Here is a 15,346-nt window from a genome sequence, read left to right as displayed (position 1 = left end):
CATTAACAACTTGCTAGGCCATTTCTCAATCAATGTTACTCCATTTTGTTTCCAGTTTTATGTGTTACCACAATGGTTGCTACACACACATGTACACATATACACATATGTTTTAAGTGTACACGGATACATATACATGCATTCAAAAGGAATGTATTATGATCTAATTTGAAACTGAAGTACCTTGAACTAGTAGTTGTGTGATGTTTGACAGATGTTGAGTGTCACTGCTTTTCTCAAAAATTTAAACTATTCTGTGGTGTTGTAGGGCACTTTGGCATATTGGAAGTTTGGGAACTTCAGGCCTAGGTTATGCTATTTAAATAGTCTAGGCATAAGCTGATGAGCCCCTGCACTAGGTGGGGTGCAGTGTCAGAATGTCAGAAGGGGCATTTAAAAAGAAATGTTTAAGGGGCAGCTAAGTGGCGCAGTGGATAAAGCACTGGCCCTGGAGTCAGGAGTACCTGGGTTCAAATCCGGTCTCAGACACTTAATAATTACCTAGCTGTGTGGCCTTTGGCAAGCCACTTAACCCCATTTGCCTGGCAAAAACCTAAAAAAAATAAAAATAAAAATAAAGAGAGATGTTTTAAAGACAGAATCAACAGGCTCTGGCAAAGAAGGAGGGTGAGAAAGAATATCTGGAACCAAGGATAACAGACATCCCATGCCTCAGTTGTAAACTGGGGGATTAGGAGAATGGGGGTACAGTGAACATATTGGTACTTTAAAGCTATTTATTCTCTATAGGGAGGAGAAAATGGGATAAAGTGAGAAGAGTTTTGTATATTAAGGTAAAAGATATATATTCAAATGTTTATACCTGACCTTGGAAAAAGTAACAAAATTTCTGAACTTCAGCGTTCTTATCTGCAAAATGGAGATTTTGACAATTCTTGCACTTGATTTACATGGGTTATTGTGAAATCTTCTTTATGAACTGTAGAGCACTATGTGAATGTGAGCTATTTTGGGGGAATAGTGTAAAAAGATTACAAAATCACAAAATATCATCTTTGTTTTATGTCAGTGTTAACATGTGTACTTTGTCCTATATATAGTCTACATTTCTGACACAATGTCAGTTTTGGTCTTAAGGTAATGCAAGTTTTGATATATGACATACTTGTATTAATTATGTCCTAGTCAGGCTGTTCTAGACCATTCTTAACTCTACAAAAATCGGATTTCCCTCCTTGGTACCAAGAGTTTCTTTAACTCCTGATCATGGATCACCTTTCAACCACTTAGATCCACAGTTTCTTGATCATCCAAAATTTGCTGTGCAGTGATTCTTTTTTTTAATTAAAGATTTTATTTTTAGTTTTACAATCCCCCCCCCAATCTTACTTTCCTCTCCCCACAGAAAGCAATTTGTCAGTCTTTACATTGTTTCCATGTTGTACATTGATCCAAATTGAGTGGGATGAGAAATCATATCCTTAAAGAAACAAAAAGTATAAGAGATAACAAGATCAGATGATAAGATCTTTTTTTTTTCTAAATTAAAGGGAATAGTCCTTGAACTTTGTTCAAACTTCACGGTTCTTTATCTGGATACGGATAGTATTCTCCATTGCAGACAGCCCCAAATTGTCCCTGATTGTTGCACTGATGGAATGAGTGAGTCCATCAAGGTCGGTCATCTCCCCCATGTTGCTGTTAGGGTGTACAATGTTTTTCTGATTCTGTTCATCTCACTCAGCATCAGTTCATGCAAATCCCTCCAGGCTTCCCTGAATTCCTGTCCCTCCTGGTTTCTAACAGAACAATGGTGTTCCATGACATACATATACCACAGTTTGCTAAGCCATTCCCCAATTGAAGGACATTTACTTTATTTCCAATTCTTTGTCACCACAAACAGGGCTGCTATGAATATTTTTGTACAAGTGATGTTTTTACCCTTTTTCATGATCTCTTCAGGGTATAGGCCCAGTAGTGGTATTGCTGGATCAAAGGGTATGCACATTTTTGTTGCCCTTTGGGCATAGTTCCAAATTTCTCTCCAGAAAGTTTGGATGAGTTCACAGCTCCACCAGCAATGTAATAGTATCCCAGATTTCTCACAACCCTTCCAATAATGATTGTTATTCTTTCTGGTCATATTGGCCAGTTTGAGAGGTGTGAGGTGGTACCTCAGAGAAGCTTTAATTTGCCTTTCTCTAATAAGTAATGATTTAGAACAATTTTTCATGACTATGGATTGTTTTGATCTCCTCATCTGTAAATTGCCTTTGCATATCCTTTGACCATTTGTCAACTGGGGAATGGCTTTTTTTTAAGTATGACTCGGTTCTCTGTATATTTTAGAAATGAGTCCTTTGTCAGTAACATTAGTTGTAAAAATTGTTTCCCAGTTTACTACATTTCTTTTGATCTTGGTTGCAGTGGTTTTATCTGTTTTACAGTGATTCTTGCTCTCCTTCTTCCAGGGACTGATCTTAAATCCTTAGTGGGGATTTTCATTTCATTTCATGCTCCCTGTTGAGCCTCTTCATGATTAGGGTGATGATGGAGAGAAGGGGGAATAGACAGTTATTAGCAATCCCCCTTTCAATCCATGATGTTATCATCACTTTTTTCCTAATGAACTCTGGAGATTCCTAAAATCTTTCTCAAAACTCTCTTATTTTACATCCTGTTACATTGGAATAATAAAGTTGAGACTATACTTTAAAAAAACAACAACATATTAGGTTTTTTGCAAGGCAAATGGGGTTAAGTGGCTTGCCCAAGGCCACACAGCTAGGGAATCACTAAGTGTCTGAGGCTGGATTTGAACTCAGATACTCCTGACTCCAGGGCTGGTGCTCTCTATCCACTGTGCCACCTAGCCTCCCCTGAGATACACATTTTAAAAGATAAATAAGTCCTATCTAGGAGAGTGAAGCATTTCAAGACATTGAGTACCATCACCAAAGGGATAAAGGTCTAAGATTGGCCAATCCCTTCCAGTTTTCCAGAATCACCAAAGTTTGTCTCAAATGAACAAAAGTTGCTACATGCTATATCAGGAAAGTTAGAAAGTCTAGAACTCAAGGGCAGAGCCAAGATGGCGACATGAAGGGATCCAGTCTTAGGAGCTCTCTGATAAAAACTCATAAACTAAGGACTCTAACTAAACTTTCGAGAGACAGAACCCACAAAGGGACCCAGTGAGGCAGTTCTCCTACTCAAGGTAACCTGGAAAAGAGCAGAAAGCCTCTGCTCCCAGGGGTCGGAGGGGCGCCCGCCAGAGGGGTGGCCCACCAGAGCCAAACAACTTCAGCCTCCAGGAGGCAGCCCCAGGGCACTGGGAGCCACGGCTCACAGCAGTGGGGGAGTCTCCTGAGCTGCACCCTGGGGAGCACCGAGCACAAAGTGGTGAAACAGCGGGGGACCTCTGCCAGAGCAAGCACGTGGAGCCCAGCCCTCAGGGCACACAGGGAGCTGCTTGGTCTTTAGGCAGCTTAGACCAGGAAACAGAAGCAGGCGGAGCCGGTAAGCATGAGCCCCCAGAGCATGAGCCCATTGAGCTGAGGGAGGGGAGTGAAGAGAGAGAAACTGCAGAGCTCTGTCCTCTGCCCCTGGAGCCAGGTAGATTCTGGGCCTAAAGGGTGGTATGGGGGCTCAGGGCTTCTTGGCCCCAGGACCAGGGATCTGTCTGCTGCTCCACTCAGCAACCCTACAGCAGAGTCAGAGTGAAAGGAGAGAGAAAATATAGTACATGGTAGTGGAGAAATGAGGGAGTTGCGATCAGCAATGGCAACGTTGGAAAAATATGGAAGTAACTTTTGTGATGGACTTATCATAAAGAATGTGATCCACCCATGACAGAGTTGATGGTGTTGGAACAAAGACTGAAGCACATTTTTTATTATTATTTCAGGGAGGGTGCAGGGCAAGTGGGGCTGGGTGGCCTGCCTGGGGCCACATAGCAGGGTGATCTTTGGGTGTCTGAGGCCGGATTCAGACCCAGGTGCTCCTGGCTCAAGGGCCAATGCTCTGTCTGCCACCCAGCCACCCCTACTATTATTGCTATTTTATTTTATTTGGTTCTTTTTTTTTTCTTCTTTTTGGTTTTTGCAGAGCAGTGGGGATCAGGTGGCTTGCATGTCACATGGTTGGGTGATTATTCGGTTTACGAGGCTGGATATGGACTTGGGTGCTCGTGGCTCCAGGGCTGGTGCTTCATCCATTGCGCCACCTGGCCATACCTACAATCATTACTATTTTTTTTATTTTAATTTTTTTTCTCTCCCCTTTACTTTTTCGCCCAAGCAAGTCTATCTGTATTCATGGGGGGAGAGGTATTTTGTTTACTTGTAAACAAGTATATTTTATTAATGTAAAAAAAAAACACATTTGTACAAAATGAGAATAAAAAAAAGAAAGTCTAGAACTCCAACTCATCAAGAAAGATAATCCTAGTCTGTTCTATTATGAAAGGCAAAGAAGGTACATAATTCCTTGATTCCAAAGCCCATTATATTTACCAGAATGCTCTGTACTGAACTGTTCAAGGCCAATTCTATTCACTGTAGGAAAGACTCCCACCTACATAGTCTACCTAGACTCATTTGAAAAAAAAAAAGGCTGTACCAATTCTTATTTTGTACAAAACACATATGCTTGTTTTGCAAGACCATACAGGTACAATCTATATCAAATTGCTTGCCTTCTCAATGAGCAGGAAGGGATGGAAGGAATAAGAAAATCTGGAAGTCAAAAAAAATTTTTGGGATATTCTTTCTTTTATTTTTTTAAAAGATTTTATTTATTTTGAGTTTTACAATTTCCCCCCCCTAATCTTATTCCCTCCCCCATCCCCCACAGAAGGCAATTTACTAGTCTTTACATTGTTTCCATGGTATACATTGATCCAAATTGAGTATGATGAGAGAGAAATCATATCCTTAAGGAAGAAACATAAAATAAAAGAGATATAGCAAGATCAGATAATAAGATATCAGTTTTTTCCCCCTAAATTACAGGTAATAATCCTTGGTCTTTGTTCAAACTCCGCAGTTCTTTCTCTGGATATAGATGGTATTCTCCATTGCAGACAGCCCCAAATTGTCCCTGACTGTTGCACTGATGGAATGAGTGAATCCATCACGGTGGAACTCAAATTTTTAAAAAATAAATGTTAAAATTTTTTTACATGTAATTAGAAAAAAAATATTTATTGCCCCCATCCTAATAAATCCCCCCCCAATAATCTTAAAGGTCTAATATTCTGTCTACTGGAATATTAAAGCACTTTTGAAGTGGCAAAGAACCATAAACAAAGAAGATAATGAATGAGCAATGAATGAACAAACAGGTAAATCATAAAATGTAGTCAGAAGCTAGAATAAAGGTTTTTTCCTCACTACACTTGTATCCAAATATAACTTCCTGTCCCAAAGAAGATCCTTTCCTAACAAGAAAAAAATCCAGTTAAATCTGACCAACTCTAACTTATTTGATAAACATATGCAAGATTCCATAACCACAGTCCCTTCACTGACTATTAAGGTGAGGGAAGTATATTTTATTCATTACTCTCAAGTATACAGTTTGATGATTGTATTAGTCTTATTGCAGCTGCCTTTCAGTGGTCTTAAAAACAATATTTAGACTTCTGGCCAAGATGGTGGAGAGAAGCCAGGCCCTATGTTAAGGTCTCCTGATCTTCCCTCATAAACAATATGAACAAACCTCTTAATGGAAGTCCTATTGGCAAAACCCAGAAAAAGAAGCTAGGAAAAGAACATTTACTTCAAGGTCTGTCTTTGAGGATCAAGGGTGTGGCAGGGGTGAAAGCCAGACTAATCTAAGATGGGGGACTTTCACTGTGGGAAACTTTGCTCTGAGAAACAACCAGAGAGTAGAGATGTGACTGTGGGACTGACAGTCTGGGACTTACAGGAAGGGCTGGAGGGCAGGTTCCAGCCTCCAACACCCTCTACTAGCCACTCAGTAAGCAAAGCCTCCATCATCCCTACTGGCCAGCTGGAGATATTACACTCTAGGGAATCTCAATACTAAACCTCTGTGAACCAGCCCCTCCCCCAACATAAGAGCTTAGAAAAATGAAGAGAGGCCAGTGAAAGGGGGGACCATAGAAAAATTCCTAGAAGGACAAGCCCCTAATTCAGAAAGCCATAGAATCTCTGAGAATATGATTTAGTCTCTAGCACAGAAAGATTTTCTTGAAGAAATCAAGGAGTTTAAAAATAAATTAGAAAATTTGGGAAAAGAAACCCAAGAGAAGATTAACACCTTGCAACGAGAAAAAAAATCCTTGGAAAATACAACTGGACAAATTCAAAAAGAAAATAATTCTCTCAAAACCTCAAATGGGGCGGCTAGGTGGTGCAGTGGAAAGAGTACTGGCCTTGGAGTCAGGAGTACTTGAGTTCAAATCCGGCCTCAGACACTTAATAATTACCTAGCTGTGTGGCCTTAGGCAGGCCACTTAACCCCATTGTCTTGCAAAATCTAAAAAACCAAAAAAAATCCTACCTCAAATAATCAAAAATAGAGTTGACCAATTGGAAAAGGAGTTACAAAAGGTAAATGAAGAAAATTCTTCTCTAAAAAAAAGAATGGAGTCTGTGGAAACCAATGACTTCATGAGACCACAAGAATTTGTTAAACAAACCAAAAAAATTGAAAAAATAGAAGAAAATGTTAAATACCTTGTCAACAACATCTCTTACCTCAAGAATAGATTGAGGAAAGATAACCTAAAAATTATTGGTCTTCCTGAAAATCTTGAAGAGAAAAAAAAGCCCGGACTCAATATTACAGTATTTAGTGATGGAAAACTGCCCTGATATCATGGAACCAGAGGGCAAAATAGTTACTGAAAGAATATATCAATCCCCTCTGGAAAGGGATCTCAAAATGAAAACAACAAGGAATATTGTAGCCAAATTCCAGATAAAAGAGAAAATCTGATAAAAGAGAAAAATTCTGCAAGCAACCAGAAAGAAACAATTTAGATACCAAGGAGCCACAGTAAGGATTATACAGGACCTGGCAGCATCAACATTAAGAGATCAAAGGGACTGGGATCCAATATTCTGAAAAGCAAGAGAGCTTGGAATGCAGCCAAGAATCCATTATCTGACAAAACTGAGTCTTCTCTTCCAGGGCAAGAGATGGACATTTAATGAAATAGGAGACTTCCAACTTTTCCTGATGAGAAAACCAGAGCTTAATAGAAAATTTGGACTTCAAACAGGAGACTCAAGAGACACATGAAAAGGTAAAATAAAAAAGGGGGGAAGGGAGAAAGACTTTAATAACTTGAGAGAATTGTAACTCTATTAGGGTGAATTTAATTAGGCAGAAGAGATGGACACTCATGACTTATTCAAGAAACTTCTATCCAATAAGATGAAACTGGCTATATCCTTACCTGGGAGAAAGACTAATAACTCTCAATAATTGTGATTCTAGTAGAGAGAGTATACTTAGCCAGAAGTGATGGACACTCATGACCTTTCTGTGACTCAAACAGAATGATTTAAAAACAATACTTCCTTAAAAAGGGGGACAGTAAAGAGATGGGAAGATGGAGGAGACTAAATGGGGTAAATCTCATTACATTAAGAGGTACAAAGGACTTACTGCAATAGAGGGGAAGAAAGGAGGAGGTGAGCTGCCTGAATCCTACTCTCATCAGGTTGGCTTAAAGCTAACATACATGCACTCAGTTAAGTTACCTTTACAGTGTTAAAAGGGGAAAAGGAGAGGGGGAACCAACAGAAGGAAGGGAAAGGGGGGAAAAAGTGGAGGGGGACTGGATATAGGAGGGCAAACACACTGAAGGTGGGTGGTATTCAGAAAAAAATACCAGGGAATATGAATAAAGGGGAAAAAAGGGGAAAAACATAAATAGAGGGAAGATAACATGGAGGGCAATAAAGAGTTAGTAATTATAACTCTGAATGTGAATGGGATGAACTCTCCCTTAAAAGGTAAGCGAATAGCAGAATGGATTAAAAACCAGAATCCTACAATTTGCTGCTTAGAAGAAACTCATCTGAAGCAGAGAGATACATATAGAGTAAAGGTAAAAGATTGGAGCAAAATATATTTAACTATAAAATAAATAAGAAGGAAGTTAAGGAGATAAGTAGATTGTTAGAAAACTTAGACATGATAGACTTATGGAGGAAGCTGAATGGGGATAGAAAGGAATATACTTTCTTTTCTACAGTACATGGCACTTATACAAAAATTGGCAATGTACTAGGGCATAAAAACCTAATGATCAATTGCAGAAAGGCAGAAAAAATGAATACATCTTTCTCGATCATAATGAAATAAAAATCACATATAATATTGGGTCAGGGAGATATAGACCCAAAACTAATTGGAAACTGAATAACCTCATTTTAAAGAATGAGTGGATGAAACAACAAATTACAGAAAGAATTAATTATTTTATCCTGGATAATGACAATAATGAAACAACACTCAAGGTGGCTATCAGGGGATATAATATATCTTTAAATGCTTATATGAATAAATCAGAGAAAAGAGGACAGCATTGAACTAAATATGCAACTAGACCCCCAGTTAAATATCAAATTAGAAAATCTAAAAATTAAAGGAGAAATTAATAAAATCAAAAGTAAGAAAACTATTGCACTAATAAATAAAACCAAGAGCTGGTTTTATGGAAAAAAAATCAATAATAAATCTCTGGTCAATTTCATTAAAAAAAGAAAGAAGAAAACCAAATTGCTAGTATCATAAATGAAAAAGGTGAACTTACCACCAATGAGGAGGAAATTAAAGTAATAATTCGGAATTATTTTGTCCAATTCTATGCCAATAAATTTGACAATCTAAATGAAATGGATGAATATTTAAAAAATATAAGTTCCCCAGGTTAAATGAAGAGGAAATTAAAAATCTAAATAACCCTATCTCTGAAAAAGAAATTCAACAAAACATTATTGAACTCCCTAAGAAAAAATCTCCAGGGCCAGATGGATTCACAAGTGAATTTTTTTTGTTTGTTTTTGCAAGGCAATGGGGTTAAGTGACTTGCCCAAGGTCACACAGCTAGGTAATTATTAAGTGTCTGAGGCAGGATTTGAACTGAGGTACTCCTGATTCCAGGGCTGGTGCTCCATCCACTGTGCCACCTAGCTACCCTCACAAGTGAATTCTATCAAACATTTAAGGAACAGCTGGTTCCAATTCTATATAAACTCTTTGGAAAAATAGGTGGAGACGGAACTCTGTCTAACTCTTTCTATGACACCAAAAATACCTAAACCAGGATGAGTTAAAACAGAGAAAGAAAATTACAGACCTATCTCCCTGATGAATATAGATGCAAAAATCTTTTTTTAAAGGATTTTGCAAGGCAAACGGGGTTAAGTGGCTTACCCAAGGCCACACAGCTAGGTAATTATTAAGTGTTTGAGGCTGGATTTGAACTCAGGTACTCCTGAATCCAGGGTTGGTACTCTATTCACTGCGCCACCTAGACGCCCCTAGATGCAAAAATCTTAAATAAAATCTTAGCAAATCAACTACAACAAGCTATCACTAGGATAATACATTATGACAAAGTAGGATTTATCCCAGGAATGCAGGGTTGGTTTAATATTAGGAAAACTGTCGGTATAATTAATTATATCAATAACAAACCTAGAAATCATGATTATATTAATAGATGCTGAAAAAGCTTTTGACAAAATCAGCAACCCATTCCTACTAAAAACACCAGAGAGCATAGGAATAAATGGATTGTTCCTTAAAATAATAAGCAGTATCTATCTGAAACCATCAACAAGCATTATATACAATGGGGTTAGTCTAGAGGCATTCCTAATAAGATCAGGAATGAAACAAGGATGCCCATTATCACCACTACTATTCAATATCATAGTAGAAATGTTAGCTTCAGCAATAAGAGAAGAAAAAGAAATTAAAGGAATCAGAATAACGAAGGAAGAGACAAAACTCTTAGTTTTTGCAGATAACATGATGGTATACCTAGAGAATCCCCAAAAATCATCTAAAAAACTACTAGAAATAATTAGCAACTTTAGCAAAGTCGCAGGATATAAAATGAACTCTCATAAATGCTCAACATTTCTCTATATGACTAGCAAGATACAGCAGGAAGAGCTAGAAAGAGAAATCCCATTCAAAGTAATTTCAGACAATATAAAATACCTGTCAAGGCAGACTCAGAAACTTTTTGAAAACAATTACAAAACATTTCTCACACAAATAAAACCAGACTTAAATAACCGGGCAAATATCAACTGCTCATGGATAGGGTGAGCAAATATAATAAAAATGACAATTCTACCAAAACTAAACTACCTGTTTTTTAGTGCCCTACCAATCAAAATTCCAAAAAATTACTTTAATGAGTTAGAAAAAATTTTAAGTAAATTCATATGGAGAAATAAAAAGTCAAGAATCTCCAGAGATTTAATGAACAGAAGTTCAAAAGAAGGTGGCTTAGCCCTACCAGATCTAAAATTATATTATAAAGCATCAGGCATCAAAACTGTCTGGTATTGGCTAAGAAATAGAGTGGTGGACCAGTGGAATAGTCCAGGTGCATTAGCAGTAAATTATTATAGTAATCTGCCATTTGATAAACCCAAAGAATCCAACTACTGTCATAAAAACTCTCTCTTTGATAAAAACTGTTGGGAAAATTGGAAGTTAGTATGGAAGAAACCTGGATTAGACCAACACCTCACACCCTATACCAAGATAAGATCAAAATGGATATAGGAGGGGTGGCTAGGAGGCGCAGTGGATAAAGCACCGGCCTTGGAGTCAGGAGTACCTGGGTTCAAATCCGGTTTCAGACACTTAATAATTGCCTAGCTGTGTGGCCTTGGGCAAGCCACTTAACCCCATTGCCTAGCCAAAAAAAAAAAAACACCTAAAAAAAAAGAAAAAAAAGAAAATGGATACAGGATCTAGACATAAAAAGCAATATTATAAGCAAGCTAGGAAATCAAGGAATAGTTTACCTGTCAGATCTATGGAAAGGGAAGCAGTTATGACCAAGGAAGAGATGGAGAACATCATTAAAACAAACTAGATAATTTTGATTACATTAAATTAAAAAGCTTTTGCACAGACAAAACCACAGTAACCAAGATCAGAAGAAATGTAGTAAATTGGGAAACAATTTTTGACTACTATTTTTTTTCCAATGAAAGATTTTATTTATTTTGTGTTTTACAAATTTACCCCATTCTTGTTTCCCTTTCCCCACCCCCCACAGAAGGCAGTCTGTTAATGACTAGTATTTTTGACAAAGGACTCATTTTTTTTCCCCTTAGGAAAGCATTTATTGATAGTATAGAAATACTTTCTGAGTATAGTACTAGATCCAAATTACAAAATCTGTTATTCAGTCCAGAGATTTTTTTATTCAACATGTTGTTAGCCCTGAATAAAATAAAGTTAACAATGAAATCTTTCTTTTAGGCATTACTGAGGAAAAACTTTGAAAACAAGGATTTTCAAGCACCTCTTGAAAATGGTGTCCTATTGTGTGAGTATGTGAACTGTTTGTTTTTAATTATTAAAAATGTAATTTTTTTTTCCTTAGGAAGTTAGCTTTGTTTAATTCTGGGGCCCCAGAATGGGTTCATTGGTAGTTTTGTAAACTTAACTCCAGCCAGTTTTCCTTCAAATATGTGCTATTAACCATAGGGAAGATTAATAAAAGTGTGTGAACTGCTTTATTTTATTTGACAGGCTAACGTCATAAATAAATGTTGTGTGCATGCATGTATGTGTGTGTGTGTGTGTGTGTGTATATATTTAGATAGATGTCAGCAAAGTATTTGCTATTCAATTTTATTCCAAGTTGGTGACAAAGAGGAGAAATGTGTGCTAAATTTACCATTTCTAGGTGGATTTGTCAAATCCACTTGTCCCTTGGGAGAAGGAGTAGATTTATGTTTCTTCATCCCAGAAAACAGATCTAATAGAAATTTGATAGAACTGGTCTCATTAAGTAGTCCTTAATGAAAATATTTCAATTTGTAGGCAGGTTGAGGGAACAGGTGACAAAGTTGGGAGGCTTCACTAACAAATTGACTGATAGTATCTCCTAACATCTTGATAGGTTGAATCTAATGTGATGGATCAGATGAATTGTAGTAGAAAGAAATGCAATATCTATGCTTGTGAAGCTGAGTTTTGAACCCAAATATGGGGGTGTTGGGGCTAGATTACTGTTAAAAATATTTATGGGTTTTAGTGGCTCACAAACCCACTAGTGCAAAGTTGGAGCCAGAAAAGTGAATGGGATCTTTGGCTACGTTGATAGGCATAGTGTCTAGGACTAGGGAGCTGTTAGCCCCACTGTAAATGTCTTGGTCAGACCACGTCTTTTTTTTTTTTAATTAAAGATCTTATTTGAGTTTTACAATTTTTCCCCCAATCTTACTTTCCTCCCCCCCACCCCACCACAGAAAGCAATCTGTCAATCTCTACTTTGTTTCCACATTGTACATTGATACAAATTGAATGTGATGAGAGAGAAATCATATCCTTAAGGAAGAAACAAAGTCTAAGAGATAACAAGATCAGACAATAAGATATCTTTTTTTATCTAAATTAAAGAGAATAGTAAAGGACTCATTTCTAAAATATACAGAGAACTGAGTCAAATTTTCTTTTTGAGCAAAAGGAAAGTTTATGTTGGCTTTTCTCAAGAAAAGGGCAGCCCCAAGTCTCACAAAGGTAGTGAAGATCAAGGAGATGCCCGGAGGTGACAGTCAAGCAAGATTATATGGCCTAGCACGATTCTCTCCTCTCTAACCCCCTCTCTTCTAACTTGATTGGTTAAGGTTTTCAGAGTTACAATCTTTACACGAAAAATCTATCCAGCAACAAAGAGAAGAATAAAAGGTTTTCATAAAAATATTACCTCACCATCCAGATGGCCAGGGTATCAGAAGATTTCTAATGACCTTCTGTTAAATCAATTAATGTCTGAGTATGCAAGGTCTTCTTAGTTTAGCACTTATCAAACAGGAGAAGGCAGGCTACTGTTCTCACAGTCTATCATCAAATAGGTGGCTATCTAAGACTGCAAGGTCTCTTCTCTGGAAATATACCACTATTTCCCTCCTTAATATAATCAATGCAAGGTGAACTGAGTCAAATTAAAAAAAAAAAGACAAGCCATTCCCAAATTGACAAATGGTCAAAGGATATGCAAAGGTAATTTACAGATGAGGAAATCCAAGTGATCCATAGTCATATGAAAAATTGATCTAAATCACTAATTATTAGAGAAAGGAAAATTAAAACATCTCTAAGGTACCACCTCACACCTCTCAGACTTGCCAGTATGACCAAAAAGGACACAATGATCAATGTTGGAAGGGATGTGAGAAATCTGGGACACTAATATATTGTTGGTGGAGCTGTGAACTCTTCCAATCTTTCTGGAGAGTAATTTGGAATTATGCCCAGAGGGCAACAAAAATGTGCATACCCTTTGATCCAGTAATACACTACTGGATCTATACCCTAAAGAGATGATGAAAAGGGGTAGAAATGTTACTTGTACAAAAATATTCATAGCAGCTATGTTTGTGGTGGCAAAGAATAAGAAATTGAGTGAAGGTCCATCAATTGGGGAATGGCTTAATAAACTGTGGTATATATGATGGAACACTACTGTTTTATTAGAAACCAGAAGGGATGGGAATTCAGGGAAGCCTGGAAGGATTTTCATGAACTGATGCTGAGCGAGATGAGCAGAACCAGAAGAACATTGTACACCCTTAACAGCAACATGGGAGTGATGATCAAACTAAGTGGACTTGCTCATACAAACAGGGCAACAATCAGGCACAATTTTGGGATATCTGTGATGGAGTATGCTATCTGTATCCTGAGAAAGAATTATGGAGTTTGAACAAAGACCAAAGACTATTACCTTTAATTTAAATAAAAATGTTATCTTATTATGTAATTCTGCTAAATCTCATACTTTGTTTCTTCCTTAAGGATATTTCTCTCTTCACATTCAACATAGATCAATGTAAAGACTAACAAACTGCCTTTGGTGGAGGAAGGGAAGCAAGATTAGGGGAAAAATTGTAAAAAATAAATAAAATCTTTCAAAAATAAAAAAATACTTTTATCACTCTTTTCCTCATTTAATTTTAAAAAATTTAGTATTTTATTTTTCTCCAGTTACATGTAAAAACAATTTTTAACCTTCATTTTTAAAACTTTGAGTTCCAAATACTCTTCCTTCTATATCCCCAGCTTCTTCTCTCTAACTGGGAAAAAAAGCAATTTGATATAGGTTACACATGTATGGTCAAAAAATAATTTCCATAATAATCATGTTGTAAAAAAAAAAATAAAGATTCCTTCCCCCCAAAAAAACCCTCAAGAAAAATAAAGCAAAAAAAAAAAAAAGGTATGCTTCAATCTGTATTTAGTTCTTGCTCTGGGTATAGATAGCATTTTTCATCATAAATCCTTCAGAGTTGTTGTGGATCATTTTGTTGCTAAGAAAAGCTAAGTTGATCATCTCACAATATTGCTGTTACTTTGTATAAAGTACATTTCACTTTGCATCTGCTTAAGTAAGTCTTTCCAGGTTTTTCCTGAGAGCATCTTATGGCAGAGTAGTATTCCATCATAATCACACATCACAATTTATTCAGCCATTCCTCAATTGATGGGCATCTGCTCATTTCCAATTCTTTGGCCCTATAAAAAGAGCTGCTATAAATATTTTTGTACACATAGATTTCCTTTTTGTTTTTTTATCTCTTTTGGGATACAGATCTAGTAAGAATTTTGCTTGATCAAAGATTATGCATAGTTTTGTAGCCTTTTGGGTATAGTTCCAAATTGCTCTACAGAATGGTTGAAATACTCCCACATTCCCTCCAATTTACCATTATTTAAAAAAAATTTGAGTTCTGAATTATCTCCCTCCTTCCTCTCCCCCATCTATTGAGAAGACATATGATCTCAATTATATATGTGAAATCATGCAAAACATATTTCCATATTAGTTACATTGCAAAAAAAAAGGGAAGAAAAATAAATGAAGTAAAAAAAATTAAGCTTCAACATGCACTCAAACTCCATGGGTTCTCTCTCTGTAAGTTGACAATATTTTTTGTCACAGATCTTTAGATTTTGGATCCTTACATTGGTCAGAATAGCCAAGTCATTCACAGTTGATCCTCATACAAAATTGCTATTTCTGTGTGAAATGCTCTCCTGATTCAACTCACCTCACTCTGAATCAGATTTTAGAAGTCTAAATTGTTCTTCAGAAGAGTTAAACCAGTTTACAACTCTTACCAATGGTATATTAGTATTC

At 36.8% G+C, this 15,346-nt stretch overlaps 1 protein-coding gene across 3 annotated transcripts in view; it reads right to left on the bottom strand.

Moving 5' to 3' along the window:
• ARMH3 (armadillo like helical domain containing 3) overlaps positions 1–15,346 on the bottom strand; it is a 269,046-nt gene that overhangs the window by 7,387 nt on the left and 246,313 nt on the right. The window contains exon 25 of one of the 3 annotated variants that reach the window (XM_074233860.1): positions 8,616–14,721. The exons of the other annotated variants lie outside the window; for them this stretch is intronic. Within the exon in view, the coding sequence (XP_074089961.1) occupies positions 14,683–14,721 (39 nt within the window). The 3' untranslated portion in view covers positions 8,616–14,682. Of the gene's footprint in view, positions 1–8,615; positions 14,722–15,346 lie in introns of those variants that run through there. 3 annotated transcript variants of the gene reach the window in all.

This window comes from Macrotis lagotis, chromosome 4 (assembly GCF_037893015.1).
Source record: "Macrotis lagotis isolate mMagLag1 chromosome 4, bilby.v1.9.chrom.fasta, whole genome shotgun sequence".
NCBI lineage: Eukaryota > Metazoa > Chordata > Mammalia > Peramelemorphia > Peramelidae > Macrotis > Macrotis lagotis.
This window is presented reverse-complemented; position numbering and strand designations above follow the sequence as displayed.